General features: G+C 35.9%; 1 protein-coding gene across 5 annotated transcripts in view; it reads right to left on the bottom strand.

Annotated features, from left to right (window-relative positions):
• mark1 (MAP/microtubule affinity-regulating kinase 1) overlaps positions 1 to 22,766 on the bottom strand; it is a 63,248-nt gene that overhangs the window by 22,785 nt on the left and 17,697 nt on the right. For all 5 annotated transcript variants that reach the window (XR_010896058.1, XM_067395866.1, XM_067395862.1 and 2 more), the window contains exons 2-4: positions 11,923 to 12,126; positions 9,820 to 9,873; positions 894 to 942 (exon numbers count right to left, since the gene is read on the bottom strand). Coding sequence is in view for 4 of the 5 variants with exons in the window: in XM_067395866.1 (XP_067251967.1) it covers positions 894 to 942; positions 9,820 to 9,873; positions 11,923 to 12,126 (307 nt within the window). In the remaining variant the exon portion in view is untranslated. The remainder of the gene's footprint in view (positions 1 to 893; positions 943 to 9,819; positions 9,874 to 11,922; positions 12,127 to 22,766) is intronic.

Below are 22,766 nucleotides of genomic sequence, written 5' to 3'. Positions count from 1 at the left end.
TATGGTGATTTTGGGGAGGAGACAGGGTGGAGATGCACGTACGCACAATCTTCCGTTGACTGGGATTTATAAAGGAATTTGTGTGCAGGTTCTGGCGTACGCATGGTTTTATAAATCTGATTTTTTTTTGTGCATTGCGCAGAATCTAGCTTTTGCGCGTACGTACACTTTTAATAGGGATCCTACGCACAGTTTTATAAATGAGACCCCAGGTGCTTGAATGATCTTGATCAGGTGTTATGAAAGTCATTTTAGGGCCTCACGCCAGTGTTGATATTGTTAGGGAAAATAAAATGAATCCATATCAATCAAACAGTTTAATCCAAGTCTTCTAAAGAGACATGATCGCTTCATATGATGAACCAATGAGTTATGTTTTCATGTGTCAAACAAAAATGCTTGAGCTTCTGTTTACCATATTTGATGTGCTCTATGTATGTGCGCTAATCAATGTTTATATGTGAATAAAAGCCTAACTTACATCTGTTTATCATATAAAGCGACTGTCTCTCTTCAGAAGATTTAGATTAAACTGCTCGATTCATATGAATTCATTTTACGATCTCTTTATGAATGTTTTGAACCACAAGAGTTTTGGGAGAACAGACTTTCAATAGAGGGACAGAAATCCGCCAGATTTCACTAAAAATATCTTCATTTGTGTTTCGAAGATCAACTAAAGCAATATGGGTTTGGAACGACATGAGGGCGAGTATCTGATGACAGAATTGATATCTTTAGGTGAACTATCCCTTTAAAATTTCAAAAGTCACAGTTGTCAAATTATGACTGAAATTATAACCTGATTTTGATCAAAGAAACGTAAGAGAATTTCACATACAAGAAAAGTACAGTATCATTAATTTAATGTGAATATCAGAATAATGTCTTACCTATATTAGGATGATTTAAGACCTTCATAATCCTCACTTCTCGAAAGAGCTGTGGGTTCAAGTAGAGACAGAAACATTAGAGGAAACATTTTATATTTATCATTCAGTTTTACAAGCATATTCTACAGTTTAACTTTGAAATTTTCATTTTTGGCCATGGTCCAATATCATTTTTTCCAATAAATAATACCTGAACTTCAGCATTAATAACTAATTTTTTGTACCATCAGTCGCGTACACACTCAAGCTTCGAGGATCTCCCTGTTTTTGGCTCATGTTGAGTCAGACATGAACAATTTGTTGAATTGTTAAATGGAGAATCGCTCTGACCGGATGACGGAATCAGTAAGTTGCAATTGAATCAGTCCATTTTTAATTTAAAAAAAAATTCTGCTTGTTTATGAATCGTGTCTCAAAGTGTGGGAGTTAATTTCTTTGTTTCGAAATTAAAAGGAACAATATGTTTTTATGAAATGTAGTGGAGTAAAAAGTATATTGTGCTTTGGAATGAAGTGAAGTGAAAGTTTCACCAAATAAAAATCCTCTGATAACATAGTAAAATACTTCCTTATTTTCCACCATTGAAAAAACGGCCAACACGACAAAAACTTTCTTAAAACCAGGGGTTTTAAAGTGAAATGTGCTTTTTAAGACCCGCACAAATACAATCGTATAATGGCAATTAAACCATAAAATGACTATAAAAATTTACAATTTTAAAACAACTTTACAGTTCAAAAACATATTTGGACTAAAACTATGTTTTATAAAATGATAAACCTCATATCTCAGGCTTTAAACCATTTTTTTAAAGAAAGAGATGAGTCAAAATTGTAAATGATTACATTTATATTTATTTAAAATATATATGATTATTTTTTACTCCATGTTTTTACACTCAAACATGCAGCGCTCACATTTATTTCATTAAACCATAGTGAACTCTTTCCAAGAACTCTTACACCATTTAAGATATTTAAGACTTTTTATGGCCTTAAATTTGATAAAACTGATTTTAAGACTTTTTAAGTACCCCCAGAGGCCCTAAAAACAACAAGCAATAAAGTTGAACAAGAAATAAAGTTGAATTTAAAGGTGCCAGGATGCTACAATGAATGAGCACTTCAGAGGAAGAACTGTTACTTAACCAAAGTTTGCAAGGTTCATGGTTCATGGCATTGATTCAAAAATACATTTGATTGAATTTTTTTTATTAAATCAAACACTCATGAGCACATCTTCTTTCATGGAAATATCTGTTTTCATATTTACTCAGCTGTAAACATTGCATACAAAAAACAAACCGTGGTTGGTTGCTTTACATATCAGTCAGAGTCTCTTCCTGTCTAAGTGGGCTGCTCTTGGCCAGAATAATCCACAGCCAACAGTCAAAAGTCTATGCGAGACAATGACAAAAACTAGCAGCACTGCAGCCTGAAGGGTAAAATACAGGATGGATCCTAAACACTACTCCCTGTTTCTTCCCTCAGTGTCACTTTATGCTTCTTTTCTCATTGTAAAAAGCTGCCGTACACACAAAAACACTCTTGAAGACAGGCACTCTTTCAGGGGCTCCTCACAGATTCTCTTTATATAGTAAAAACAACAGGAGGCCGTTTTCTGTGAATGAGTGCCGCATGAATGAACGAGCATGTCCAGCCCTGCAGCATGTTGTCAGATAGACAAAACTGTGCACGTGATCGGAATAGGACAGGAGATAGATGTGATGTGACAGATTAATCTGTGGAACAGTTCAACAAAATACAGACTAAACATATTATAAAAACTTTCTATATATACTTGATAGTGAATAATAATACAGTAAAAGTGGGATTTTTGTGTCAGTGAAAGAAGATGCTTCAGAAAATGTTGCCTCGGACAAGCAAAGTGAATATATGACCAATTTAAATTTTTTTATATATTTTTTATTTTTTTCCAGCCCTGTTAAGCATTTAAAAACATTCTAAATAATTTTACTTGATTTTGTTATTTTTCTTGTAAGACATTCACAAATCAATACAATTAAGCAATACAAATAAATTAAATAATAATAAAAAACAAACACTAAAATAAAAACCTAAATATGTAACAGGATTGCAAGTAACAGATTATTATTATTATTATTATTATTATTAAGCTATTACTCCAATGTTTGAAGTCACTGAAATTTCTGTAATTTCTCATGATTATTTTTCTTACAATAACCTTGCTCACATCATTAAAAAAAATTAACTTTCACTGTTGTTAGTTTCACTCAAACCATCCTTGTTCACATTACTTAAAGGTGCCCTAGAACCCTTTTTCACAACATGTAATATAAGTCTAAGGTGTCCCCTGAATGTGTCTGTCAAGTTTCAGCTCAAAATAGCCCATAGATTTTTTATTATTACATTTTTTAACTGCCTATTTTGGGGCATCATTAGAAATGCGCCGTTTCTGTGCGTGTCCCCTTTAATTGCTTGCGCTCTCCGCCCCCAAGCTCACAACTCTATAATACATTGCATACACAAAGTTCACACAGCTAATATAACCCTCAAAATGGATCTTTACAAAGTGTTCGTCATGCATATCAGATCATGTAAGTATAGTATTTATTTGGATGTTTACATTTGATTCTGAATGAGTTTGATAGTGCTCCGTGGCTAAAGCTAACATTACACACTGTTGGAGAGATTTATAAAGAATGAAGTTGTGTTTATGAATTATACAGACTGCATGAAAAAAATGACATGACTCTTACCTCCGTGAATACAGTAAGAAACGATGGTAACTTTTAACCACATTTAACAGTACAATAGTGGGAGACGCTTCTGGTATGAAACCAAATCAGGCTTTTCAGAACTACCAAACCAACATTTGAGAAGCTGTACAATGAAACTATTCCACTGGTTAGCCCAATTATCCAATCACATCCTTTCTGAGGCAAAGTCACACGAGTTTTCTGTTGAGCATCGAGGGATTTATTCGGTAAATAAGTTTACATCATAGTTTATGTGCATGTCTTCTTATAGGATAAAAAAATGTTTCCTCAGAAGTTTCTAATGCACATTTTTAGATTTTATGTGCACCTAAATGTGCATAAAAATAGGTGGATGGAAACTTAACTAGTAATTAGCAAACTTCTGAAATCATCCAGCACTGGATTGACAGTAACAGCCCTGAAGGAGCCAACAATACAGACCGATGGATCAATTGATCTCACCACAAAGCCATCCAGGAATGTCTTTGTTCTGTGGTGTGTCTCCTCAGGAACATGGCATTTTTTTGGATCACAAATAGATCTATTTGGGAATGTCACTCTAGAAAACATCTCAGTGTTACAACCATACAAAGACTCTAGAATTACACCGCACATGCAAAACCACAAAATTAGCATAAAAAAAAACAAACAACAAACGAGAGGGAAATTTGTTGGGAACAACAACATTTAGACTCAAATGACCCAGCAAATACTTTATCTTAATAAATATAAATTCATTTAAAAGTCAACCTCTATAATTATTAAAAGGTTTTGACAAGAGATATTTTTAATAATGTATTTGTCATTTGTCAATATGTACTATTTGCTTTCCAAATTCCGTGTTTTTTGAAGTGAAAACTATTATAAATGTAAATAACTATTTTCTAACATAAAACTTTTGGACCTTTTTCTGCAGCACAGCAGGAAGTCAAGAAAATGACCTTAAACCTTATTTTCTCAATTTTTATCTTAACTGTAATGTCAATTGCATTCATCAAGCTAAATTATCAATACTATTCATCATTTGTTTATTGATAAATTTGTTTAAAAAAATAGATACATTTTTTCTTTCTTTCTTGATTGCTATAAAATAACAAATAATACAAATAAGGATTTCAAATTGTTCCCAGTCATTTCTAATTTATGTTAACAACTGGAAACTGTAATGTAAAACATTTAAAAGGTGCCCTAGAACATTTTTTAAAAAGATGTAATATAAGTCTAAGGTGTCCCCTGAATGTGTCTGTGAAGTTTCAGCTCAAAATACCCCATAGATTTTTTTGTATTAATTTTTTTAACTGCTTATTTTGGGGCATCATTATAAATGAGCCGATTCAGGGCTACTGGCCCTTTAACTCTCATGCTCCACGCCCACGGAGCTCGTGCTTGCCTTGAACAGTGCCTAAACAAAGTTTACACAGCTAATATAACCCTCAAATGGATCTTTACAAAGTGTTCGTCATGCATGCGGCATGCATGCATCGGATTATGTATTATTGTATACTGTTATATTGTTTACATTTGATTCTGAATGAATTTGAGGCTCTGATCCGTGGCTAACGGCTAATGCTACACTGTTGGAGAGATTTATAAAGAATGAAGTTGTGTTTATGCATTATACAGTCTGCAAGTGTTTAAAAATCTCTCTTGTCTCTGTGAATACAGTACTAAACGATGGTAACTTTAACCACATTTAACAGTACATTAGCAACATGCTAACAAAACATTTAGAAAGAAAATTTTTCGCAATTGTTCTTGATTGCTTACTTGCATAACGTCTGTTGATTCACCTGTGCTGCTCCAGATGTTAATACTGGCTGCCCTTGTCTAATGCCTTTCATAATGTTGGGAACATTGGCTGGCATATACAAATATTGGGGGCGTACACCCCGACTGTTACGTAACAGTCAGTGTTATGTTGAGATTCGCCTGTTCGTCGGAAGTCTTTTAAACAAATGAGATTTATATAAGAAGGAAACAATGGAGTTTGAGACTCACTGTATGTCATTTCCATGTATTGAACTCTTGTTATTTGATTATGCCAAGATAAATTCAAATTTTCATTCGAGGGCACCTTTAATGTAATTTTTAGATTATGACAATGAGCATTTTTGAAGGATTTGTTGAAAAAATAAAATAAAATAAAAATTTAATTTTTTTCAAGGCCTTTTGCAAACCATATTAATGGAAAGTGCCTCTGACTAATTTCCATAATGCGAATTGTATGCAAATACATAAACAAAAAAATGTTCACAATCTTTCACAATATTTTTATTTTTTGTTTAAATATGGATTTTGATTATGGAAGCAATCATGTAATTAATAAAGCATTTAAAGTTATATAATATAATGAGATTAATAAAACAAGCTAATTATTCTGATGAGCCATATATCATGAAGTTTGCGAGAGATCTCATTAGCACAGCAGAAATGTGTCTTTTCATGTGACCTCTGATCTCTGTCTGTCACGATGAATGTGTTCTCCCTGTCCTTTGAAAAGTTGGAGGCAAAGGAGAAGAAGGGAAATTGAGTGGAAAAAAGAGAAAGCGTGATTCTTCTTGGCAGTCTGCTCTGGTAAATAATCAGCAGAGGAGCCCAAGCTTCTATTTTTACAATGATATTTCTAAAAACAGCCACAGCAACATTCCACTCTGACACTGACAAGTGTGTCATTTCCTGTAGTGGGTCCTACAATGAAATTAATGTTTTTGCATGCTGTTGTGCATCTCAATCCCCCTGATTTATACAGACGTCATCACAGCAGGGGGGACATGTTAGTTTTCCGTCACTCACAGAGATTGAACAAACTCGCTCATGACAAATTATGTTGTAAAGTGAGCATCGCTATGGTCTTAAAGTAAGTGCTCTGAAGGGCAAGGGGCATTATGAAACACTCTACTCTAATAATAAACCTAAAGGGAAATATTACACAACTATGATTTCTGTCATAATAGTCCAGCCCTAGATTAGTTTACACTAAAGATGCAGGGCACATTTACCGTTGTTGTGTGGATTCCTATTGAAATGACAGGATTTCATCCACAAATTCACAGAATTGGGAATTTTTGCAAAAGATTTCCCCATTCATATTTTCCATCGGGTTCGACTGGTCACACAAATTCGCTCAAAAGAGCAGCTTTAAGGACTCTTCTAAAGCATCAGACTCAGCCTACAAATGTTTCAAAATAGCGGATAAATGAGCATCAATTCAAGAAACCAGCAAACGTTGGATGAGAGAAGATGGGCACGCAGTTTCATGAAAGTAAGATGACAAAGAGGTTGTGGAAGGCTGATTGTGTTGGGTCACATTCAAGCAGAACCAGCATGCCGATTACAGCTGTTATTTTCAATGTTGAATACTGGGTGAATAAAGGTACAGGAAGAGAATTCACACCTCAGGTGTTTAACAATATTAAAAAAAAGTAACTGGATGAGCGCTGTTGGGGGAGGGGGTGAGACAACCGTATTTACAGACAAACTCTTACATTGTGTGTGTGTAAACCTCACCATGCGGTCATTAATCTTGCTGTCGAAACGTGAGGCAAGAGCGATCAGTGTAGGTTTCACTGTCCATCTGTTCAAGCAATGCTAATGCGCACATCAATCAAAAAAAAGGAGAAACGGCCTCATTAAAATATTCAAATGAGATAATTAAATGTACAGAAATAAAACTTCACATACATTAATTTGGAAAACACTTTGATCCAAACCAATGTACAGTAGATTCATTTTATCAGTTAAATGAATGCGTTTTCTGTCAAGGTTTACCAGTTGAGCTACTGGAACATTAATAAAATGCAGTTTTCTAATAAAACCAAATAATTTAACAAGGTCTTAAAGCATTAAAAGCAAATTCCAAACATCATTCTGATGTCCTTGAAGGCCTTGGAGGAAGCAGAATCTATCCAGAGGGTTGCTCCGAATGAAAGTGATCAATACAATCCCTTCATGAACGGTCCTTCATCAGAGGATGTTAGTGAAGTGCACAGGCGAAGGTCACTTAACGGAAGTAATTTTGCCGTTTGTGACCATCCGATCCTAGATCGTTGTCTCATTTAAGACCACATCTCCGAAATCCTTAGGGACTTCATTTAAGACTCACATGGAATTTCAAAACCCTCAATTGCTCTGACTGAACAATGGAAGATGAGGGGAATTTTTAGGAAACAGGTAAGTATTTTTGTTTTTCCGCAAAGTATTATTTTCGCAAATCCATTAGGTCAGCGGTTCTCAACATTGTTCACTCCAAGTTGTTGAGTTTTTCCAGCTGATCATAATTTACTGGATAAGGAGTAAAGGCGATAGAGGATTTTTTCGTCGACTGAGAATCCAAAGACTGTAACTGAGTTTTTGAAATGAGCGCATGTGTAAGAACAGCAAAGGAACGCCTCCCAAAACTCGTAAACACTTGTATTGGAACACAAGTGTTTACCACCGGCATTCGTGGTGTCGTGTTTTTTTGGATTCATTATGTCGGACTCACCGCAGATAACTCATAATCTGCAGTTGTTACTCCTGTCTCTGGACAAAAACATTGCATGCGGCGCCTGTGGAGTGTGGAAAGTTACTGGAGCGCGCAGCCGCACTCGTCTCTCACAAGGAACGTCACGGCAGTGATTGACAAGCCAGAGAGCTGATGTTTTTAAGGCCCTACCTCATGCACAGATGATGTATATTAATATTATTACTTTCAGTGCACCTAATAAATAGTTTTTTATCAGTTAGTAAAGACAGCTTCAAGTAATATTGCAAAAATGTATAAAACAAAACATCCTCTTTAGCACCTTTAAGGAGAAAGATTTAAAAACATATTTTTTTTACTCAAATAAATATGGCGTTTTAACATTTTATTAATTTCCATGACTTTTTTAAGCTTAGAAATCACACTTTTAAAGTGGACCTATTATGTCCCTTTTACAAGATGTAATATAAGTCCCTGGTGTTCCCGGAATATGTCTGTGATGTTTCAGCTCAAAATATCCCAGATAATTTATTATATCTTGTTAAATTTGCCCCTATTTGGGTGAGAGCAAAACACGCCGATTTTGTGTGTGCCCCTTTAAATGCAAATAAGCTGCTGTTCCCAGCCCTCTTTCCAGAAAAGGGCGGAGCTTTAACAGCTCATGCTTCGGTTGCTCAACAACAACAAAGCAGGAGAATCTCACGCAGCCAAAATGACAATTGTCAGTAACAGTGTTCAGCCTTACATTGTTCAAACTGGAGTCAAACACTCAGTTTTTTTACAACTTATGTTACAACTTATAGAATGCATCTGGACATTTCTGAACGGTTAGTGAGTGTCGTAACTTTGCAGATGTTGTTTATGCTCTAACAGCAACATTACACACTAACTTAAAAAAAAGAGTTACACACTTACTAAGTTAAAAAAGAGAAATCATAATCAACCACCCCTTTAAAATTTCCTTATATATCCAGGACTTATCCAAGACTGTGGGAATTCTGGTTCTTCTTCTACAGTTGTCGAAGGGGTCAATAAAATAAAAAGTCTGTTGATTGTCTTAATTTATTTTAAATTATTTCAAGATACATTAAGGCCCCCTTGTTTAGAACCACTGCTTCAGTTGCCACTATTGGCACAGAAATCCCACAGTGCAGCTTTAAAAGCTACAAACAAAATTGTGTTGCTAATTCAAGCCTCAAGATTTTTACTCTTTTATTGTAGATAACTGTTATAAATGTGTAATTATAGTATGTTTCTGAAATAGCATGGTTCTGTGATAAAAGGGCAATCTCTTTGATATAACCCACTCAGATAAAAATGCATCAACGAAGAAAAGAAATCTATGCTTCACAAGCCATTTAATGCTGTCTTTCACATTAGTCCATTAAGTCAAGACTGGCTGCAAATAACACCTCTGAGTGAGCTGGCTATCATCATTTCATGACGGTTTTGGAAATCACCAGCTGAGATGTTTTGCAATGAGACAAAGGACAGAAACATTCCATTTAAATGTTCAATGGACACTAATATTGATGATTTCTCTGCTGCAGACTCTCTTTTATGAACTTGAAACATGATAGACCATTGTAATAACATGCTAACAATGCCAAGGAACATGTTAAAACATACTGGCAACAAGATAAAACATGATAACAATGTGCTAACAATGTCTAGGATAGGCATTTCTTCCTTGACAATTAAGTCTCAAAACACTGAGGTCTCACCTTTTGTAGACTTGTGGGGTTCAGCTGTGTTTTATCGATGATCTTCACTGCTACCTGAAAGACAAATACTGTGTTACTGTGAAATGTTTATATTTATAGAAGATTCTTATATGATAACCTATATATCTGAATATCTAAAAGCCATGTCATCATCCTTTCTCTGAGCATCAGAGCAAAACGGCTCCATATCTTACATAATTTGGAGTCTCTGTTGGCCCTGAAAGTGAGTTGTGACGTGCAGGCTGTTAAATAATGCATGTCTTTTCGAGCGCTAGGTGAGTGTCCTTATTTTAGAACTCAAAAGAATCTCTTCAGCTTCCCTGAATGAGGGAGAACTGAGGGCAGGTTTACAGTGGGTCAAGAGTTAAACAGGATAACTGTATAATGTGATTTGTTTTTGGAGTTATTTTTGTGAAATAATTGATACTCGTTTGCCTTGTATGGAAATTCACAGTCTGTTTCTTTCGCACCAATTTCCTCGTTCTTGACTGTACATCTGTTCATAGAGACTGTTGAGTTTCAATGTGTTTTTCTCCAAATTGGTCTATTACAGAGGTGCCCTGATCAAACACACCTGTCTGTAATTACCAAGAGCTCCTAAAAATCTTAATTAGCTGTTCAGATATGTTTGACCAGGGTCGGAGCTGAACTATGCATTTTCCGCATTCCGCTCCGCACAGTCATGTCCGCACAGCTTTCAAAGTATACTCAAGGGCGGATTAGCACAGAAGGACGAGTTCGACACATGCACAGTACAATTGCTTGTGATACTCCGGCAACAACAAAACTGAAGAATCTCACGTAGCAAAAATGTCAGAAATTATCAGTAGCGGTGTTCAGCCGGTTTTCGAACCAGTCGTCACAATTGGAGAGACTCAGAAAAGGTTACAACTTTCAGAATGCAACAGGCCATTTATGAATGGTTAGTTGATGAATTTATGAACTTGTGGAGTTAACTGTATTCAACTTATTGATTAGCATGTTCCGTCATGATCATCTATAAATTGTTGTACAGCTGCTCATGAGGTATCTGTAGTAGGATGTTGGTATCTTTCAGAATCAACTGTTGTGCACAACCTGGTCTCATAGGAGAGACGTACCAGTGGGCACGTTTTCGCGAGACACAAAATTACGTACCGACGAGTACGTCTCGCTGCAGTTTCCAACAGAAACGAACGCTAGAGGCCGGTAAAACATCAATAAGAGCTTTTGCTTGTTTTCACACACGGTTTCGATGACGGCCAGGGCTGGATTATGGATTCGCAAAGACTCGTTTTACGTCACGTTTGCTTTTGTTAACAGTATCGGGTAGGTTTAGGCATAGCGTCGGTGGGAAGTTATTTTAAAACGCAACGGAGCACAAATGTCAAATCGAGAACCGCGGCGATTCGTATAAAAAGCAACGTCATAAAAACGTACCGCATTCACTCTATTATCTGCTCCGGCCAAAAATAAAAAAAAGGAACACGCTTTTAGCGCCACTCAGTGGACATTTTGCATCGAAACTGCAGCAATATGTACTCATTGGTACGCATTTCGTGACTCGCGAAAACGTGCCCACGGGTACGTTTTCGTCATGAGACCAGGTTGGTTATGCAAATCCAGTGTTGAACTGACCCTCGTTTGCGCAGCAGTCTGGCGTATAAAGATTTGCACAAACATATAAGACTTTACCTAACTTCTTCGGAACATTTCGTTCATAAATGAAATAATCCACTGTGTCCTCAGTGGCTCAGATTCCAGGAGTCTATGGAGACTTTTATGTTTATTGGTACATCCAAAAACAGAACATATGTAATGTTTATGTAGCGCAGGCATTATAAAAATAAGTGCTGTTGACTATGTGGGCGGGATCTATGCTAATAGGGCAGATCGTCACAAGTCATGGACGGTGCTTGTGATGTCACAGTAGGGGGATATCTGGAACAGCGTATTTTCAGACACTGCTTCTGATTTATGGGGATTATAAAAAAGGAGTGGGTGGATTTTTACCATTATAGGCTGGTTGTTTACACACACTGTAAACAACACACATCAGTGTTCTAACACTATGTATAAGTGAATTCCGCATAATAGGTCCCCTTTAAAAAAGTATCCGCTCACCTCTCTTCCTGTTAAAACATGGCGGGCAAGTTTGACTTTAGCAAAGTTCCCTTTGCCGATGGTTTTGAGCAGTCTATAGTTCCCAATGTGAGGCTGTTCGTCCGTGATGGACGCCACAGAGTTCCGACAGCGTGGGAGACTCTGTCGACTCGCTGATTTTGTGGGGGGTGCTGGTGTGTCCGCATAGCCATCGACAGATGTATGCTGAAAAATAAAAGGACAGGGTGTTATATTCAAATTACATGTAAAAAAAAAAATAAAATTATTAAATTTGACTTCACTAGATGCAATTTCTTGTGCATGCCGTTTTTTTGTACAACAGATGCAATGAAAATGCAGATTGTATTCCTTAAAACATTTTTAGAGACTAAATGTTTACATACGGTCAGTGAATCACATATGTATATATTATTTTTGTATTCAATATACAGGTGTGCTGTTATGACACTGATGACAATGTGAATTGAAAATGTTTTGTCTTTGCATTTGGTCTCTAATTAAAGTATTATTTTGCCAGATATTCTACTTTGAAATGTGCGTTCCGTGTCGAAATGTCTGTCTTTGTTTTGGTCTGTGCGAAACCATGTGCTGCCAGTTTATCCAATAGTATTTCGACATCACAGGTTGCCAGTTGGCCGAAAACAGAAAACAGCCTAAAAAGCCTCTGAATCCATCTAAATATCTCTATGAACAACAGCATATTAAAACAGAGAAATCAACTCAGCTTACAGTGTGTAAGTCTCCTCAGGTTTCATTGTCAATTGCGCTCCCTATTGTTGCTGGCAACCCGCGTCTTTGACCGAGGGGGCGGGGCAAACAATATTTTGAATTTGGACTGCAGTACCTATTTTGAACACTGGGTGTCATTTAGGGATGTTCCGATCACGTTTTTTTGCCCCCGAGTCCGAGTCATTTGATTTTGAGTATCTGCCGATACCGAGTCCCGATCCGATACTTAATAGCCTACATAAAAAAGAATAAAAAAGAGCGAAAAAACAGATCCAGGAACAGTGCTTTTCAGGTTTTTCAGGTATTCAGTTTTCAAATAGTAATCAAACATAAAATATCACTGCATATTATCTTTACTGTATAAAATAAATAAAGATTAATCATTATTGAAGTTACAAAAACTATTCAGTCAAGAGCAGTGAGTGATTTCTTTGTTGTTTGTTTTTTGTTGTTTGATTTAACATTAAATACAGGCAGCAGGAATAGTTGTTTTCCCTTTAAGACATGCACGATCCAGTACATATACTGTTCCACATGCGCTGTCTTTCTCGACTAATATACGTTCACTTAAGACATAACCGACTATGTTTGCTAGGATACTCACTAGGACGGGCATGTTGACATAATTTGTATGTGGCCGCCGAAGCGCAAGACTTGAAAGAGAACTCAGTATTTGCGCGCTGACTGGAATAAGCGTGTGCGCGCTTCGGATGAGCGCACAGAAATCTTCTCACAGCGCGTGCGAGTTCTCTTTCGCGTCTTGTTATTTAAGGTTTAAATCAGCAAGGCTTAAAAGAGTTAGTTTAAATACAGACAGCAACGTGTGCTGTTCAGGTCTCACCTGCGCTCGCACGCTATCAACACCCGGGTGATGACGGCGTAAATGACTGGACATGAGAGCAGACGGCACTCGCAGTTAACAGTTTACAAAGAATGACTGTTTTGTCCACGCTTTCTGATTATCGTTGTTGTAACGTTTTGTGCATCCATCAACTGAAACATACATTATCGGAACTCTGTCTGTTTTCCACGTTGCTATTTTAAACAAACCATATTAACCAATAGCTGCGTCGTCATTCGAAATGGACCGCAGTGCAAGTGCGGTCCGTAAGTGGAGAACCGTATGGTTCGATTTTTTACCGAGAACCGTTGCACCCCTAATACATATATATCCGAGTCCTGATCGGGAGGTAATGTCCGATTCCGATCGAGTCTGAAACCACATGATCGGGCCCGATTTCCGATCATGTGATCGGATCTGGACATCCCTAGTGTCATTAATACATAGAGCCCCTTTAAAGGAAGGATATATTCTTTGAATTTTGCTAAATTAATAATTTGTTAAGGAGCTGTTGATAAGATATTGTTGGATGGCCATATTCTGTTGTTTGAGATGCTTATCAGGTGGATAAATTAAAAAGTTATTGACAGACAGAATGAACATCCATTTTCAAATCAAGCAATGGCTTCTGCCTACTCCTTTTTGGTCACTATGGGCTGTTTAGTTGATTAGTTGTTTTGTTTATTTTGGTCCATAAACTCAAAACCAAAGCCATAAGATAAAACAAATAAATATGAGTAGAAGTCATACATAAAATTATGGTTTACAAAGAACCCATGTATGTTATTTTTCCCAGTAAAATTATTAACTGTACCATATATTGCACTTTTATTCTGTAATATCTTTACATATATTCTCTTTATTCCTAATATATTTATTACTTATTTGTATATTGGCCTGGTTTCACAGACAGGGCTTAGATTAAGGCAGGATTAGGCCTTAGTTCAATTAGGACATTACAGTATCTTACCTAACATGCCTTAGAAAAAAACTTTACTGGTGTGCATCTTGAGACAAAACAATGACACTGACATATTTTGAGATATGTCAGTGCAAGTTGCTTTCAGTTAAAATGGCTCAAACATGCATTTTATTCTGAAACTATAGCTTAAGCCTTGTCTGTGAGACCAGGGGTATATCTTAATTTAGTTAATATTTATAAAAATAAAAAAAAAACATGAAATACACATTTTTTATTAAAACATTCTCCTAAAACAATCTTTAAATCTTACCAAGAAATGTTTGACATAAGATTAACAATTTGATCTGATGTTGTTCCACCAAGCTACTACTTCTACACTGTTTTGTTTCGAGGATTTTTTCTCCAATCGGTCCTCTATCGTTTCCAGTGTTGAGGGTATCACATTGCAAGTAACGTGAGTTACATAATCAGATTACTTTTGTCAAGTAACCAGTAAAGTAACACATTACTTTCAAATTTATAAGTAACTCCAGTAACTTTGTTTTCCTGTTTGTTGACTGACATCTCTCCTGTCCCCATGTTCAGAGAAATCATAAGTGCAGAGGCGTTGTGTGTGCTGTGTAAACATAATGGTTATTGTAGTTCTAGACTTAATGTGAGTAGGCATTTTCCAGACCTACAAACTCACAAGAGGTGAAAAAGGTAACATGTTTACGAATTAAACTGTTGTGGGTGGGGTTGGAGAAAGATTTTGTGATTTTAACAAAGTTGTAAACAAAGAATTCTGGTTTGCAGAACTAGTTTGCAGGTATGATTTACTCATCTCACTTGATTCAGTATTCCTCAAAATCAGGAGTGTCCAAACTCGGTCCTGCAGAGTTTAGCTCCAACTTGTCCCAACACACCTGCCTAGAAGTTTCTAGCCTATAGAGGGTATGCACGTGACATCACCGTCGACTGTTACGACTGCGGTCACGTCCACTGAGTGGCAACGTTTGTTTTCAGCGTGAATGTCTTGAAAAACGCACAAAACACTTCCAAAACGGGAAAGAGCTTTTTGGTTGACTGTACAAATAGCTTTGACACAAAACCTGAGGTATATATTTAAAAACTGCAGAAAGCAACAGAAAAATAAGCAAACGGATCACTGAAATTCACAGAAACAGCTGGACTCCAGGCAGAGAAACATGGATATCCACTATCAGTTATCATTTTGTGTCAAATTGTTGGATTTTGAGGTAAAATCATACCGTATATATTGTATTGTTATATATTATGTTGACAACTCAACAATTAAATATTTGTCATCTTATATTCTGCATAATTTGGTGTTTTTAAATAAACAACACTGACAAAAACTATACTATAAAACTATATGTTTTAAGGCTGGACAATATGACGATATAACATTGATATAAGTGATTACGTGGATTTAGACCTACCGATATTGTTGTTAAAATATTCACAGGCTGATTTGCTTTATGTATTTCCCCGCCGTCGAAATCAGGCACATATAAACGTCAGGAAGCACGACTCCTGGCTGCATGTCAATATCGATGGATTAGGTTTATTTGACATGTTATAAGGAACACTTTCGAGTCCAACCTTTAGTGTAATTCGTTTTTGTCGTGTTTTCGCAGTTTCCTCTATTAAATCCAGTCATGCAGCAGGTTCTTTTGCCTCTCAGTCCAGCTGAGGGAGCGCGTTTTTGGCGGGAATGTGACGTCGATGCATACCCTCTATAGTAAGACCTTGATTAGCAGGTTCAGGTGTGTTTAATTGGGGTTGGAGCTAAACTTATCAGGACAGTGGCTCTCCATGAGCAGGATTGGACACTAAAAACAGTGAATAAATAAAAACAGTGAAATACAAACTCAGAATATTATGCAAACCTGCAATAATTAAATATGATAGTTTATGTATTTAATCTCACTTTATTAACCTATGTCTTTGTCTTCAAAAATGAATTTAAATAAACCACATTTGCTTCATTTTTTTATTGCTGAATTAAGAGTGTTGAACTTTCTCCTCCTGTGTCCTATTCTTCTGTGATCTAGAATTGCAGCATAGCTGACCACACCATGAACAGTAATTAAAGACAACACATTGAGTTAAATATTGTTTAACTGATGTGTCTCGAGACTCCTTAATTCTATTACATTCCGTTGTACTCTGGTTAGCTGTTTTTGAACACACACACAATTAATCCCATGTGACCACATCAGAACGGCATGAACATGACCCTAAATCACTGTCACAGTAAACAGGATGAAATTAAATTTTACAGCAACATCTCTTCACTGATAACGTGTCACTCACATAAGATCCACCAATAACAAACCACAACCATCCAATCAACTCCCCATGAACAAAATCAAGCCCCGCCCTACATGTTCTTATTTGAGAAGCTGTTTCACTCAGATACATGTCACATTAGGGAAGAAGAGACTATCACAACTTCCATTTCATGTCAACTTTCAGGACATTAATTTCCCGTTCTATAATTGCTCCAGGGCTCTTTGAGCTCAGTCTAACAATTACATCAACATGACAAAATAAACGCTGGAGCTAGTTAACTTCAGCTAGACCGCAACAGCAATCTATATCAGAAATATAAAGAAGCTACTGGATAAAGTGGAAAATGAGCCGAGACCTTCAGTCCAAACCACAGAGAGCACTTACAACAGATTCCATTACCAGTGCAGCACTGGGTCCACAGGAGTGAAGCTTTACCTGAGACTGTGTCTACAGTATGAAATCTGATATGTTTTGGCAATCATAAAAGCTCTCATTTTGAACGTCATGAAACAATATTATTGGTTTTAAGCTACATAAGAATGGAAAAGCCTTGTAGAAAATGACTTCCCGTATCAAATAAAATAATCAATAAATGAATAACAGGAATTAAGGAAAGTCAAGACCTGCTCACATCAAATCAGACGCAAAGGCACAAAACTTCTCTCCTTCCTCCTCTGAAAAAAGTCTGCATGCCTGAATAAAAGTCAAGTGCACTTCAGTTATTCACATGCTGTAGTGAAAAAATCCTCTGAATATACAGACTTTCACTGACTTTCATTACAGAGTTTCATTGAAAAACAAAACCCTTTGCGAAAAAGTTTACTAAGAGACAAATTACATTCAGATGGACATCATTAAAAAAACAAAAAAACAATCAATTAGTTTAATCATAGTTTATTGGTTATTTTTACAAAATAATATCAAATGACTATCTAAACAATGCAGCTCACTATAATGATATAACAAAGAAACAGCTCATCATTAGTAATACATGTACATTAAATATTATACAGTGCAGTGGGTAACACTGAGTCTTTAGTTTTGTAATATATTGTGTATGTCTAAGCTCTTCAATGATCTTTGCTTTATTTCTGTTCAAGTATCTTGACTCCAGACACAGGCTATTCCTTCAAAGCCTCAGAAACCAATAATTCCACACTATGAATCCACAATGAATTAAAGGGTTAGTTCACCCGAAAATGAAAATTCTGTCATTAAAGGTGCCCTAGAATTAAATATTGAATTTATATTGGCATAGTTGAATAACAAGAGTTCAGTACATGGAAAAGACATACACTGAGATTTAAACTCCATTGTTTCCTCCTTCTTGTGTAAATCATTTGTTTAAAAGAACAGGCGAATCTCAACATAACACCGACTGTTACGTAACAGTCAGGAACATCAATATGTACGCCCCCAATATTTGCATATGCCAGCCTATGATCAAGGCATTACACAAGGGCAGGCATTATTAACGTCTGGATCTGTGCACAGCTGAATCATCAGACTAGGTACACTCAAAAAAATGAACTTTCACTGTTGTTAGTTTCACTCAAACCACCCTTGTTCATATTACTTAAAAAACTCATGTAACTACATTAACATAATTTAACTGCGTTGTTTCTACTAAAACTGAGTATTGTCAGCTTTACTTAGTAAGTGTTTGTTCAGTCAACTTAACATTGCTGTGTGAAACGCACACATTATTGTTGACATAACTAACTGTGCAGTGGATCTGTAGTTCCCAGCATGCTTTGCAAGGGACTGCATTAGGAGAGTAAATTTAGGGATTAAAGTGTTATTTTATTTGTTTTTCAGTAAAGGGAAAGATGTTGTTAGTTTATGTTAGTGTTTAATGTTCAGTTATGTTGGACATTTTGAGTAGTTTCTGTAATGTTTTTGAATTTTGTGGTTACCATCATGCAGAAGAGTGTCGCACTCATATATGCATGCTTATAGGAAGAAATTCCTGCTGAGTTTGTTCAATTAGTAATTTTTTGAGTGCATTTTGGGGTGAGGGGCTGCATTCTGATATGTTGTATCCTTTTTATTTAAATGACTATTAAAAAAAAAAAAAGTGTTACGCCTTACGTTAAGTAAACTGCACATATAAATATTATGTAACAGTGACATTCAAATTATTTGTATTTACTCAAAGAAATTTTGTCAGCTTTACTTAAATTTATTTTGTTCATTCAACTAAATAGTTTTTTGCACAAATTACTCAATATTGTTGCGTGGAACCACTTGACACTTATTTTTTACATAAATCCAACAATTCATTTTTTTGAGTGTAAGCAAGCAAGAACAACAGCGAAAAATGGCAGATGGAGCAATAATAACTGACATGATCCGTGATATCATGATATTTTTAGTGATATTTGTCAATTGTCTTTCTAAATGTTTCATTGGTATGTTGCTAATGTACTGTTAAATGTGGTTAAAGTTACCATCGTTTATTACTGTATTCACGGAGACGAGAGCCGTCGCTATTTTCATTATTAAACACTTGCAGTCTGTATAATGCATAAACACAACTTCATTCTTTATAAATCTCTCCAACAGTGTGTAACGTTAGCTTTAGCCATGGAGCACAGCCTCAAACTCATTCAGAATCAAATGTAAACATCCAAATAAATACTATACTCACATGATCAGATCCATGCATGCAGCATGCATGACGAACATCTTGTAAAGATCCATTTGAGGGTTATATTAGCTGTGTAAACTTTGTTTATGCTGGTTAAAGCAAGCGCGAGCTCCGTGGGCGAGGGAGCACGAGATTTAAAGGGGCCGCAACCTATATATCGGTGCATAGTTAATGTTGCCCCAAAATAGGCAGTTAAAAAAATGAATTAAAAAAAAAATCTATGGGGTATTTTTAGCTGAAACTTTCAGACATATTCAGGGGACACCTTAGACTTATATTACATCTTTTAAAAAGACGTTCTGGGGCACCTTTAATTACTCACCCTCAAGTCGTTCCACACTCGTAAGACTTTCGTTCATCTTCGTTCATCTAACCCTAACCCTGCAATAGAGTACTTCAAAATGTAAACTATATTACTGCCACCTTCTCAGAGCTAATTGCAACTATAATGCATGAAGATATTTAGATAAGAGATAACATCATGTTGTTTCTGTATAGCTGCTTTGAAAAACATATTGTGAAAAGCGCAATATAAATACATTTGACTTGACTTTTATAGTATGCTGTTAATATGCTGAAACAGAGAAGCTGTGTCTCATAATTCATCCCTTAAAAAATTATGAAATGAGTAATCTTGTATCATGATAACTACATATATCAGTCTAAATATTTGAGGTTGTTACGACACCAACATTTTAGATGCCAGTCAAATTTCACAATTCTCAATATCAGTTTTGATACCGTAACCACAGCAAAAACTAATATTAGGCTAACTAATGTAAGTAAAAAAATCTACAACAATTGTTAAAGACAAATTAAAAGTCAGTAATAAATCTGCTGAATTTTTTTTACAATTTTTTTTTCCATTAAAATTTTTGCTGAAACGGAAGCAGCAACAGATCTTGTCTTCTGTATTGTGATGAACATCCGAGTGTAACAGTAGGCGGGGACTTAGTTCTATGTATCGATTGTTGATTGAATGGTTAGATGTGGGTGTGGCTCTCAAAAATGGAGGCAGATGAACATGAGCTTGGTTTAAACGCACTAAAAAGAAGTGTGGGGAGGTTTCATTATTTTCATCATGTTTTGATTAAATATTACAAGGTCAAAAATATAAACATATATGGATGAATCATTTACGATAAGGTCTATAGCACACATTTACAAAATAGATAATGGGAATTTTCATTTTATGCCAACTTTTTACTCATTCCCTAGCACAAACTACTAAAAATATGGCATACATTTTTCAAGAAACAAGGAACACAATGTTAGGACTTTCAAGAGAAAATGACTAAACTGAAGCTGTGTTGAGAAATCAGTGAATGGAAGAGTCTGTTGTGAATAATTGCTGAGTCACTTGTACAGTAACATCCTGTGACTTAGATGAACTGAGGATGACCTGTGTCTTATAACATATTAACACTCAAGTAGAACAATGTCCGTCACTCTAACACTAGAGAAAAGACCTTCCCTCGTGGACTTACAATTACTGTATCTCCTCTATTGTTCCTTGTGGCACACAACGACATTAAGGTAACCCAATAAAGAGCTCATCCATTTCCCCTGCTCAATATTCTGTCTTTACCACCTCAGAATGAAGGTTAGTTTAAGGGCATGATTGCCACGTGTTCAATACAAGTTAAGCTTTATCAACAGCATTTGTGGCATACTTATCCCTGTTTACAGTAATGATGATCTATGGGACTAGCATTATGGAGGGTTTAAAAGCATAAATGTGAAGCATATAATTTTGTTAAATTTTACGCAATTATTCATTAAAAAAAAAAAAAAAAAAACATTTATTATTTGAGCTGTAAAGTACTAAATTATACAGTAAACAAAACATAAAATGTATTTGAGCTGTAAAGTTGTCCAAATCGTCATTTTAGCAGGGGCTTCTTTTAGGTAGATAAACGTGCAAAGTCAAAATTATTTATTTTGGTATGATATTATTCCACAAATGCTGTCAATACAGTATAACTTTTGTGTAATTGAAAAAAAAATCTATTAAAAGAATAGAAATATCTAGTGTGGTATTCATGTGGGTTTCGTATGGTTTCAAAGTTTTTCTTTTGGCGATTTTTGACTTTATTATGACAGGATAGTACAGAGTGGACAGAAAGCGAAGTGGGAGAGAGGGACAGGTTAGGGAAATGTCCACAGGCCGGGACTCGAACTTGGGACGCCAAAAGCGCAACGGCGCTAAATATCAGCATGCTGCCCACGAGGCTATCGGTGCCGGAGCATTTTTGTCATTTTCAAGAAAAGTTCTAATGTAAAGCAAAACTCATATTTTCCTTACACCTTGAATTCATGTTAGAGTACACATCCTAATCATTATTTTTATAAAGATAAGAACTTATTTTTCAAGTTGGAAAGTTTTTTTAAATAACATAAAAATAAAAAAATATATTTTTAAAATTCCTAATTAATAATTATTATTGACATATTACAGGCTTTCCTTGTCATAAAAAAGATCAGATATTTATTGATCATGATAAACAATCACGAGGGTCTCCTGGGTTCTCTCTATTTCCTGCTTTATGTTTTTGTTTTTTTCTCTCTGCATGTTGGTTGCACCACAAAACATTACTGGGTGTAAAGGCATACCTTTTTTATTTAATAGTATAGAATTTGGTTTATTTTCAAATTTAGCAATCAAATAAGGTCATAGCACCCTTAAACAAGGAAAACTGGCAAGTTCCGTCTAAGTGATGCCTTGCCTTGGATGGAAAACATTTTTGAAATCAATGCAAGCAGAATTCAGCATTGCTGAAAGCTGACATTTATTCTCAAGAGGAAGCTTAAAGAACATGCATGGAGAGCTTTGAAAAAAAGACAACTTAATGCCAGGGAGGAATCTGGCCGCTCCGACACAAACCAAAATAACTGCAATGACAATTTTCAGTCAGTAGAGAGCTGGTGTCTCCCTCTGCTCTTCCTGAGCAAACTTCAACACTAAACCTCCTAAACCTTATTTTAACACCAGCACCACTCAGACAGAGAGGTTTACAGAATAAGTCACTCCTTAAGCCTCAAGAAACGAAACTAGGATCCACATTATCTTGCGTTTTGAGCATAATGGCAGAAAGCCCAATCCAGGCCTTGACAATCAGCATTCAGTGTAACTGGTGACTCAGCGAGGTATCGAATGATCCAAACACATGATACTGAACGCTGCCCAGGAGCAGATTTTGCACTTTCAGGAGGCTAGGGCCCAAATGAATAATTATGTAAAATGCTGCACTTGAATTATTAGTATATGTAGTACAAATCAAGAAGTGGAAAAAGTACACTAGCATACTTTTAAAAACAGTACTTATTACAAAAGTAATATACTTTACTAAACTGATGTAATTTTTGTACACTTAACTGCATGTTATTTGCAATTAAATGAAAAT

This window comes from Chanodichthys erythropterus, chromosome 10 (assembly GCF_024489055.1).
Source record: "Chanodichthys erythropterus isolate Z2021 chromosome 10, ASM2448905v1, whole genome shotgun sequence".
Classification (NCBI taxonomy): Eukaryota; Metazoa; Chordata; class Actinopteri; order Cypriniformes; family Xenocyprididae; genus Chanodichthys; species Chanodichthys erythropterus.
The sequence above is the reverse complement of the archived record's forward strand: the minus strand, read 5'-3'. Positions and strand labels throughout refer to the sequence as shown.